The sequence below is a fragment of the Monodon monoceros genome, unplaced genomic scaffold (genome assembly GCF_005190385.1).
Source record: "Monodon monoceros isolate NGI ecotype Baffin Bay Population unplaced genomic scaffold, NGI_Narwhal_1 Super_Scaffold_18, whole genome shotgun sequence".
NCBI classification, from domain to species: Eukaryota; Metazoa; Chordata; class Mammalia; order Artiodactyla; family Monodontidae; genus Monodon; species Monodon monoceros.
Genome location: NW_021703774.1, coordinates 107238359 through 107250521, shown reverse-complemented (window position 1 = coordinate 107250521; position 12163 = coordinate 107238359). Strand labels below are relative to the sequence as shown.

The window sequence follows — 12163 nt, the reverse complement described above, 5'->3', positions numbered from 1 at the left end:
ATTTTTTAATCAAAGTATAGTTAATTTACAATATCATGTAAGTTTCAGGTATACAGCAGAGTGATTCAGATGTATATATATATATGAATATATATATATTCTTTTTCAGATTCTTTTCTCTTATAGGTTATTGCATAATATTGACTATAGTTCCCTGTCCTATTTAATGTATTTTTAAAATAATAGTTTTAATAAGAATATTATTGATGGATTTACTTCCATTAAAGCCAGGATAAAGTTGGGTTTTGATATAAATAGAATGTTTAACCTTAACATGATGTTGTGAGTTTTAATACAGGCTTTCAAAATTTTCAATATTTTTTCAACTATGTTGTTCTGGAAAAAGTTAACCATTAAGAAATGTATTTTTTAAAAAAACATGTATATAGCAGTTCATATTTTTCCTTTCTACTCAGGCTCTAATAGTACCATTCTGTCTTTAAATTTATGATATTTTATTCATCATGAATTTTTTGCATTGAATAGATTTATTTATTTATTTTATTTTTGGCTGTGTTGGGTCTTCGTTGCTGCGCATGGGCCCTCCCCAGTTGCGGTGAGCGGGAGCTACTCTGCTACTCTCCTTTGTGGTGTGCGGGCTTCTTATTGCGCTGGCCCCTCCCACTGTGGAGCACAGGCTCTAGGCATGCGGGCTTCAGCAGTCGCGGCACACGAGCTCAGTAGTTGTGGCTCGCGGGCTCCAGAGCGCAGACTTAGTAGTCGTGGCACGCGGGCCCATCTGCTCCATGGCATGTGGGATCTTCCCGGGCCAGGGCTCGAACCCGTGTCCCCAGTGTTAGCAGGCGGATTCCCAGCTGCTGCGCCACCAGGGAAGTCCCTGAATAGATTTTTTAAAATATTATTTATCTTGATTACTGAGGTTTTGGTACCCCTTTAAATTTTGTACCTGAGGTGAGTGCTTCACTTCCCTCACACTTCTTCTTGTCCTGATACCTCATTAGAATCTCAGCTGCATGCAGGCAAGGATCTTTGTTTTATTCACTACATATTTGTAGTACCTACTGTGTGCTGGCACATAGTAGGCATATTTGTTGAATGAATGAATAAATCCAAATTCCCAATAAATTAATTTACTTCACAAAATGTTTCAAAGGTCAGGAAAGTTTTGTCAACTATATTTTCTTTGTATTGCTTCCTCTTTCAATTATAGAATGAAAGTCTATATACTTTGAATTATAATTCATGAATTGTTATAAAATATATAGAAGTAATTACTTCATCTATGAAAGCAGAGTAAAATGTTTAGTTAAAGAAATATTTTTTCTCCTGTAAAATATTAATACATTTATATAATGGGCAAGGCCATATTTACTTCAGATTTCTGAAGGTTTTACAAATATTTAATAGTAAAGCTTTAATATTTAATATTATAGTATTAATATATAGTATAGCTTTAGCTGTTAATAGGATGGTATAGTTAGAGAATAATCTTTTAAATGCCCTGATATTCAAAATACAGCATATAGGAAACTTCACTATTCCATCTATTCAAACATCTTAAACAGAACTATACAAGTAATCCGCTTGGTCTATAAAAACAACTTGAGCAAAATACTCAGTTCAAGAGCCATTGTCGGGCTTCCCTGGTGGCTCAGTGGTTGAGAGTCCGCCTGCCAATGCAGGGGACACGGGTTCGTTCCCCGGTCCGGGAAGAACCCACATGCCACGGAGCGGCTGGGTCCGTGAGCCATGGCCGCTGAACCTGCGTGTCTGGAGCCTGTGCTCCGCAACGGGAGAGGCCACAACAGTGAGAGGTCCACATACTGCAAAAAAATAAATAAATAAATAAAAAGATGTTAAGAGCCATTGTCATTTCCTATAAAAATTACTAATATTAATATAAGATCATATTTACTTAAAATTTAAAAAATGTTTCTCACTTAATATCTTAGAGTATAATCATTTCAATGCTTTGACTTTTAATATACATGAATAGCAAACTTTCATTAGACTAAAAAATAAGCCTTTATTTGCTGTAATTGTTCTGTTGTAGTAATCTAAATATTCTTCTCAATAGATGAATTCTAATTGAGGTCATAAAACACTAATAGGAAAAAAGATAGTGCATATAAGCACAGACATGCCCTATGTGAAAACAACCATTCCTTTCCCCATCACTGGTCAGGAATAGGTTCTTCCTTGAATCCTGAGAAACAAAAATATTCCCCAAGCCCTAGTATTCACACTTTAGCAGGTGCCAAGAACTAGCACTCATCACAGCTGTGTTAGGGAGACAATATGTAAAGGATAAGGATTCCACAAGATAACACCAATGCAACTGTGTAGGTAGAGGTCAGGGAAGGCGGAAAGGTTGGTAATAAGAAAACTGATCTTGGCAATCTGGTATCCTTACTGCAAGCCACAAAACAAGCATTGTATGTCGGTATGTTAAGGAACTCTAGGACCACAGCTATGACATTGTTTCCAAGGGAAAATGTGCTCCAAGTGCCAAGTAGCCAACCTAACAAATTTTTGGCTCTTCATTTTGTTTTTTTGTGTTTGTTCAGAGGATACATGTATTCCATGTTTATTTCAATTATGTTTATTAAAATTAAAATTCTAGAGGACATCAGTTGATTTTTTTCACTTTAAAAATAATTTTAACTGATTTTATTCTCAATTTATTCACTTGGTGGAACTTCATGTTTTTTATGTCCCTGAAGGATCTTGGAACTATCAGTTAAATACCATTGCAATAGAAGTTGTTAACAAATTAACTTTAGCTGGATTTATAAGGCAAGTATTTTGTAGTCATGTTACAATGTGCCTGAAAAAGCAATCTTTTTTTTTTCTGCAGAGAAAAATGCTTTCTGGAAATTCAAAAATTCTAAGTGAAAAATATCTTATTCATGTGATGGATCCAGTCCCTGACTTAATGAATACTATCAATAGGTAGTGCTATATAACAGTTAAAAAGTACTATAGGAACAGATGTCACTTAGCCATAGTACTGCCACCTAGAAAACAGAGTATAACCTGTGTATTACTATGGCTATACCCAAAGAGAATTAAGAGAGAAATTATCTGAAATTAGAAACCTGTTGAAGAGCTGTGAATAGCGATTAAACCAGTATATCTACAATTACTTTTTCACTGAACTGTTTAAAAATAGAAACAGAATACACACACACACACACACACACACACACACGTGTATATATACACATATATGCTCACTTCTGGTTTCTCGTATTTATATAAGGTTTATTTCTTTAATCAAGATTTTTCCATATTTAAACCCTTTAAAATGCAGTATATTTCTATTCTATGCTAGTTAACGTATCATTATTATGTATTTGCTTATGCGATTATTTGTTTAACATAACTGCCATTAGACTGTAGCTCCCTGTGAGCAGGGACTTTATGTTATTCACTACTGTATTTACAACCAGTGCCTAACAAGGTGTTTAGCACTTAGAGGCATTTAAATGTTTATTGAAAAAATTAAATAATGAATGATAATGGGAAAAAAAATTTTCCCCCAAAGTAAAACTATAAAGGAATTTGCTATGTGGAATTCTTGGGCTCAGTAGGTAGATTTAAAGTTTTTGTCATTAGAGTTCTGTTTAGTATAGCAGAATATTAATTTACTGATCATTAAGTTAGTTTTCCTTAATCAGGGAAGGAAAGGAACAACCCTCATAACTTTTTGTTCTTTTTCATGATAAGTAAAATTGCAAAATACCAATCACAGAATTCTAGATTGGAAGGGACCTAATGACAATTTAAGCCAACTTCTAAAATGCTTCTAATATCAATATTTTATTATAATATTTTCAACAAATATTTATTGATGTTTTTCTGTATACAAAATGAGAAAAAAGAATTGACTATGGATCCTGCTCTTAAAGAATATTCAGTGTAGTGGTGAAGATAAAATACATAAATAATTAAAATAGCATATTCTGTATATTTAGAAGAAAAGGAGACTGCTTCCAGCAGGACAAGAGGGGAGATGGAGAACTTTAAGGAAAAAGTGATCATCAGTTTAGATTTTGACAGAAAAATATTTGATCTTGCAAAGATGTTGGGTGGGAGAAGCTTTCTGAGCAGAGAAAATAGAATGAGCACAGAAGTGGCAAAGGAGGCAACTCTAGGGAAAAGTGAGTGGTTCGGTTTTTACTAGAGCATTGACTGTGTGAAAGGGAATAGTAGACAACAATTTGTAAAAGTTGTTTATTGAAGGTCTTGAATGCCAGATTAATGAATTTGAATTTTTTTTTTTTTCTGAAGCTTTGGAGTTTTTGAGCAAAAGATGATATGATGAGAGCCTTAAGAAACTAGAGACAGGAATTGTAACCAGGAGACTTTTGCAGTGGTTAGGCAAGAGATAAGGAGAGTCTCAGGAAAAGGCTGCCTCTCAGATTTGATCTACTACTATTTTCTCCTTGGTTCTACACTTTAGCCACAAAAATTTTCCTTTGGTCCTCACATACAGCAAACTCATTTCTATTTTATCATCTTTGTACTTGCCTGGAAATCACTTCCCCCGATTTTCAAATAGCTTGCTTCTTGTTTTCATAATTCAGTTCTCAGCTCAGTTATTATCTTTCAAAAATGGCCTTCTCTGACCACCTAGTTTTCAGATATTCTTTCTCTGAATTCCTCTCTATTAAATCACTCTGTTTTATTTTCATAAATCACATATCACTATCTTAAATCACATTTATTTAACATCTGCTCTCCCAAGTAGAATATAAGCTATGTGAGAGCAGGGACTTTGCATTGTTTACAGTTGTATCCCCACCATGTAGAACACTACCTGACACATAGTATACCTCAATATTTGTTGAAAGAATGAATGAATAACAAATTAACTCTATGGGCTGAATATTTAGGAAATAAAGTTTACAAAGTTGGATTCTAGAACCAGATTACCTGGTTTTGAATCCCAATTTGAAAACTTCCTATTTATAAAATCTTGGGCAAGATGCTTAACCTCTCTTTGCCTCATTCTTGTCGGTGAACTACAGACAATATGTGTGCCTATCACATGAATTGTGAGGATTAACTGAGCTTTATATGTAAAGCATTTAGAATAATGCCTGGCACATAGTAAGTCCACACAAGTGATAGCCATAATTATTATTAAATGACATAGAATTTCTATTATGTTTAGTACAGTGAATAGAAATAGGATTATATTCTACGTTTTCTAGAACATAGCCTTAGTTACTAGCTTTTTGATTTGATTTTTATGTCACAGAAATACGCCGTCTGCAAAAAAGTGAGGGTAAAAGTAATTGAAAAAGTAATTACAGAAGCTTTATTTCCTCATTTATTTCCAGGTGAAGGCAAAGCAAGAATCAGAACTGAAACTCAAATCATTTGCTCCTCCATATGTATGTAATGTGACATTTTAAACTTATACTAATTTTTTAACTTATTTTTTAAAGTGTAAGCTAATTTTTTAAAATTTCCTGTATGTTTTAGGCTCTTCAGTCAGAGTTATATTTGCTTCCTATAATGGATCATTTAGGAAATATTTATTCAGCATCATCAGCAGTTTCTTTAGATGTGCACCAGACTAATAATGGTGTTGCTGAGGCTGACAGAATAATACACAGACCACTTAGTGTAACTTTGTCAAAGGAAGAACCTGGAGCAGATCCCAGTTGTTTAGAAAACACTTTGAAAAAGCTTCTTAACAAGAATCAGGAAGAAGGTGATTTCAACTGGAATGGGAAAGACAAAGAGGTTGTTATAGTACATTTTAACAGTCAGGTCTGGGCAAATTCTGGGCAAATCTAGCCTTACGAATATAGGCAGTATAAAAGGAAAGCTACAATTCAATATGGGGATTTTAAAAACTAGTTTCACCAGTTGGGAGGTAAAAAAGACAATTTAAGTACTGTTCGAAAATAAAAATAAAATCAGGGCTTCCCTGGTGGTGCAGTGGTTAAGAATCTGCCTGCCAATGCAGGGGACATGGGTTCAAGCCCTGTTCTGGGAAGATCCCACATGCCGCAGAGCAACTAAGCCCATGTGCCACAACTACTGACCCTGTGCTCTAGAGCCTGCAAAAAAAAATAAATAAAATTTAAAAATCAAATAAAGTCAAAATACTTACAGCACTTACGTAAAGTCTACCACCTTTTATAATAGTTTCAGATAAAGTTAAGGCTAAAGGAGAAAAGAAGTTATTGTTTCATAAAATCTTGATATTATTATTATAGTTCAGAAATATCTTAGCCAGGAAAACAGTATCAAACCAAAGCAAAACAACTTTAATGTTGGGAGACATTTGTATTTCAAAGACTTTAAAATTTTTTATATGGTTACACCCACCAATTTACTGATAATTCAGTTCTTAAAAAGTGGTAGGTAATTAAAGAAATCAAAATTAAACTTATAAACATATAAATAAAGCTGGAACTACACTCTAAGAATCGATTGAAAAAAAGTCAGTTGAATTTTTTTACCTTACTGCATACAGCAAATAAATTGTGATGGAAAAGCAAATATACTAAACATTTATGAATTAAATGAATTCTCCCCCCAAATAACACACTCCTTTTTCTGTGAATCTATAACATTTTATATGTACATCTACTCTAGCTCTCAAAACACTATATGTTTTCAAAAGTAAATAGACCTGCTTTCTTATTAAGTTGCATAGGTATTGAATGGTGCATTACATTATTCTCTAAACTGTTATTAGGAATAAGAGATACATGTCATATATTCCTATCAAAATGTCACTCAGAATCTACTGAGTTTTCCATTGTTGTTTGTTTTGGGGGGCAGGTGGGGGGAGTGGTATTTTACTATCAGTTTTAAACAGCTGATATATCCATTTTTTGTTCCTTTGCCTTGAATATATCTTTTTAGAAAATCCCTATTTGTTGTCTTTAAATGACTAAGTCCAGTGCCAGATAGGAAATAAGTGGTAGCAACCTGACTAAAACTAAACCAATATGGGCTTCTGGTTGCAAAATACTGTGGCAACTCTTGTAAAATGACTTTTCACACACTAATATGACTCCAATTTTTTCTAAATTAAAAAAAATTGATTTCCCCAAGGGAAAAAAATCTGTATTAACACTACCAGGTTCACGGATCTCTTGTTCATGTGGATCATGTGGAACATTAGTGCTAATGTTTTAAAGACATTGTGTGGTTTTCTTATATGGAGAAATTCTGTTAAAATGAAGGGAGATTTTATAAATGAAAATGTATGTGAAATAACAAATGGCATTATATGCTCTGTATTTATACCCAGCACTTTCCAGAGAAGGATCCTCAGAATACCCTTTTAAAAGATGCTTTTGGCAAAAGCTTTATGAAGACAACAAAGTTTGAATAAAACCCAACTTACCCCCTCTTGCAGGTTCATACTGTACATAAAAACAGAGAAATCCTGCCATAGGGGTGTGTGTGTGTGGGGGGGATTTGTGTTCTGTTAGGATTGCTTAATCCAATTTTTCCCAAACTGAATTTACCAAAGAATTCTCCTTTTGCATAAACTAAAGTTTCATGAAATTCAGTTTGGGAGAGTAAAGTTCATAGAGATTCTGAAACATGGGACAAGAGTATATAGTATGTACATAAAAAACCAAAATTTTATTTTATTTTCTTAATATTATGAACTTTCTTTGCTATGGATGGGCATCATCATCAGCTGGGGGAAAAGCCACTCCAAATGAAAATCAGACTGGAAATAATCAAATTGGAAATTCTGAATTGCCAGGATCACAGGAAGATTCCGATAATGATTATTTTAGCGGCAAAAAAAGGTAATTAATACGGATGGTGATTCTACATGTCATAATCTAGACTATAAGAAAAAGAGTGAGATATCCAGGGTACTGTTATAAAGACTTCTAATTAGAACAAAGATATGAGTGAAGTTAGTGACATTTTTAATTAAAATTACCTTGATTCTGATGTTTACTGTTAGATACTAATATTCCCTTCCAACATAATGAGGGATAATTTATTGCTTAAATTTATTCTGTTGTAATCCTTTTGTCATCGGGGCAATCTAATGACAGAAAAATTTCGATCTTCATTTGCCTTTCTTAGAATTAATTTTTCTGCCTCTTTTATATTCCTGGTTTTGAGTAAACTAATCATGTTTGAGTTTCACATTGGTATCATTTCATTCAAAATTATAGTACTTAGACAACAGTTTTGCATATAGTCTTCTGAAATTAAGATAAGGAATTTTATAAACAATTATTCACAAAAGAACTATAAGCAAAGTATGTTTACAAAATTTCCAGTTATTTTACCTGGCTATAGACATTGGACTATGATTTGAATTTAGCTATAATATAATGAAATATTATTTTATAACTCATGCTAAATGTAGTTTATGTTGATAATTAATGAGTTTGAAAGATAATATAATGGTTTCAAGCAGACTTTAAAAATTTTTAATGTTATATTTGTGTTTATAGAATATTAAATAAAAAACATGAAAAGTTAATATTCATGGAATCATTTTTTAATATGACTTACAAATCTGTCATTCCCCTTTAAGTCAGTTTCTTTGGAAAAATGAAGATGATAGAACTAATATCATTAGAAGAGAGGACAATCAGGTATGATTTTTAAATTAAAAAAATTATTTATTTATTTTTTTATACAGCAGGTTCTTATTAGTTAGCTATTTTATACATATTAGTGTATATATGTCAATCCCAATCTCCCAATTCATCCCACCACCACCACCACCCCCTGCCGCTTTCCCCCCTTTGTGTCCGTACATTTGTTCTCTACATCTGTGTCTCTATTTCTGCCTTACAAACCAGTTCATCTGTACCATTTTTCTAGATTCCACATATATGCATTAATATACGATATTTGTTTTTCTCTTTCTGACTTACTTCACTCTGTATGACAGTCTCTAGCTCCATCCACATCTCTACAAATGACCCAATTTTCATTCCTTTTTATGGCTGAGTAATATTCCATTGTATACATGTACCACATCTTCTTCATCCATTCCTCTGTTGATGGGCATTTAGGTTGCTTCCATGACCTGGCTATTGTAAATAGTGCTGCATTTTTTTAGATGTGGTATTGCACCATAATATTTATACTGAAATTGAAATGGAACTGCAGATTAAAATGTCTTAAATTTTCTAACCTTAAATGTTAGAGAAGGGGAGATAAACCTCAAAATTCAGGAGCCTGCCAATTCAGTGAAATTTCTGGGAGTTTCATGATCTGGGACATGTTGATGTATGCCCTTTAAAGTAAAAACCAGGTTTTTTATCTTGCCCCAGCTACCATGAAGAATGAGTCACTTGATGGACCTGTTTGGAATTTGGAGATTTACTGCATTCGGATGCATGGCTCCAATCTTTTTTTTTTTTTTTAATCAAGTAATCTAAAAGACTGCCAACTTTGAGTGGGCCCAGAGCAAGAGAAGGCTCACAAGGTGATCCAAGAGGCACAGCAAGCAGTGCTGCCAGTTGTGTGCTAATATCCCTCTGGTCCAGTGATGCTTGATATGTCAGAATACATATGTATGTTGGTTGTTGGTTATATATGATATGTTGGTTGGAATGCTGAATGGAGTCTGAGACAAGCCCTGAGAGGAGAATCACAGCTCAGAGCCTTTGAGTTTTGGAGCAGAGGCATGCCATATTCAGCAAATAATTGTTTTATTGTTGCTAGATATTAATAAAATATCCTGTCTTCACACTTTAAAATTTTTCCAGCTGGTGGGTGCTTAATGCTATTTCACTGTGGTTTGAATTTTCATTTCCCAGATTACCCATACAGTTGATCATATTTTTATATTTTATAGACTCCATTTTGATAACTTTTTTGGAGAACTACCTTTTCAAGTATTTCTATTGTGTTGTCTGCCATATATTTCTGATTAGTAGGAGTTTTTAATATACTTTGGAGGGTAGTCCTTTGATGCTTATGTGCATTGCAAATATCTTCCCCTACTCTGTGCCTTGTCTATAATCTACATTGTTTAATATGTTGTTTAAGTGTTCCATATCCTTTTTTTTTTCCTACATTTTTCTTTCTGTGTCTTGGACTGAGAATAGATATATTAGAATCTTCTGTTATTAGTATTTTACTGTTTATCCTTACATCTCCTGTGGTTTTTGATTTATTTAGATTTCTATGTATTATTTGGCACAAAGTTGTTCTCATGCAAATAGTAATATTATCACTTTTGCATTATGAAGTGCCCTTCTTTGACTCATTAAATGCTTTTTTGACCTGAATTCTCCCTTACTGCATATCAAGATACTAACCTCTCCTTTCTTTTTGTTTACATTTATTTGGTATACCCCTATATTCCTCCCCTACTTTTTTCCCCAACTTTTCTGAATTGCTTTGTTTTAGGTATGTCTTTAACAGACACGCTAGAGTTGGGTTTCCCTTTGTAAGCCAGTCTGAAAGTCATTTTCATTTAGTAGATGAGTTATGTCCATTTATGTTTTTGATAGGACTGATATATTTGACCTCAGATTTCTCATTTTACTTTATGTTATAGTTACTATGTGTTACTATGTGGTTTATTTGCACTCCCCCCTACTCCTGGTATTTAGGAAACCTGAATCTCATTCTAGTGTTCACCTTTATACTGATACAAATTTGTGCTAGTATTCCTAACCCTCCTTTTTCCTTTTTTTAAAATTTATGCTTCTGATTTTGATTTGTTACCTCTAAAATTATCCTCTGACTCCTATCTTTAAATTCAAGGCAATTAAAAAGTCATCTTTCCCCCTCCTTTCTCCTCTCATGTAGTTTTAGTTGTGTTATTTCTACTTTGTAAAAGAGCGGAACATTTATGGGCTGTGCTTCTTGTCTTATCCTCCTCACCTTTGTTTTAGTCTTAGATCTATAATTAAATATGTTCAACACTTACTGCCAGTTCTTTTACACAAGATTTTTCAATCATTTCTTCATTGGGTAAAGCTCTACTTACTAAAAAAAAAGCTCCCAGGTACGATATTCCCTTACTTCTTACGTATTTAAAATTTTGTCTAGAGCAGGAATAGGCAGACAAGGCCCACAGCTTGTTTTGTGAAGCATGGGACCTAAAAATGTTTTTTACATTTTTAAAAAGTTGAAAAAAATAAGAATTATGACAAATACCATATGTGGCCCACAAAACCTAAATTATTTACTCTGAGGCCTTTTACAGAAGAAGTTTGCTCATCCCTGCTTTAGAGCCTTGGTACTTGAAGGACAGCTTGATTGGCTGTAACATCCTTGGCTTACATAATTTTTCCTTGAGTTTATTAAAATGTTGCTCTACTGATGTTTTATATGTTACTGTTAAGAAATATGATGCCAAACTGATTTTCTTTTCTTTGTAAATTGGCTTGGTTATTTTTGTCTGGAAGGCCAGAGGATCCCTTTAATGTGTAGTAGTTTTATCAGGCTATATTTCAGTTGAGAGTTCTAGGTCTGGTTTTTATGGGTACCCAGTGGGCCCTTTCAGTATGAAAATCAGGACTTCTTTTATTTCAAGAAATTATAACTCTAGAAAACAATATAAATAGCAGATCCATTCCATGGTTTTTTTTTGTTTTTTTTTCAGAGACCTCAATTGGTCTTCTCCTAGTTCTTCTTTACCTTTTATCTCTACTACTTTCTCTATGATCTAGTTTACTATTTTCTTTATGTTTAATTTTCTTTATTCCTTTTATTTCTGTTCTCTATTATGCTTACTGTATTTTTGGTCATATCTGTTCCTTTTTGGATACCTGTTATTCATTTCTGAGACAGTTTTGTTTTTTCTTTAATTTCTTTCTTCAGTTTGGTCAATTTCCATTTTACATCTTCCTGTTATTTTTCCATTTTTATTCTGAGTTTCTAAATATGTGATTTGTGGTGTTCATTAATACCTAAAATGATTTGATTTAATTTAATTTAATCTATGTTGGGAATATTGTTAATTTTTTCTCTGCTTCCTGGCTGCTGGTTTTGTTTTGTTTTAGTTCTCAGTTTTGAGAGTTTTCAAAAAGTAACTTTGTATGGATGCTATATTATGTTGTAGATTTTGTCTATGTTTATTTGTGTTGGATTTTTCTGAATCAGTAACAGGTGTTCTTATAGAGAAACAGGTGTTCTGGTGGTTTATTTTAGCTTGTATCAATAGATTAGGAAAGCTCTCTCCTGTTGTTTTAGTGAAATGCATTTATTTATTTATGTATTTTTA

General features: G+C 33.2%; 1 protein-coding gene across 1 annotated transcript in view; it reads left to right on the top strand.

Annotated features, from left to right (window-relative positions):
• SPATA1 (spermatogenesis associated 1) overlaps positions 1 to 12163 on the top strand; it is a 36930-nt gene that overhangs the window by 8851 nt on the left and 15916 nt on the right. The window contains exons 4-7 of the mRNA XM_029226988.1: positions 5310 to 5363; positions 5455 to 5686; positions 7643 to 7757; positions 8507 to 8571. Of these exons, the coding sequence (XP_029082821.1) occupies positions 5310 to 5363; positions 5455 to 5686; positions 7643 to 7757; positions 8507 to 8571 (466 nt within the window). The remainder of the gene's footprint in view (positions 1 to 5309; positions 5364 to 5454; positions 5687 to 7642; positions 7758 to 8506; positions 8572 to 12163) is intronic.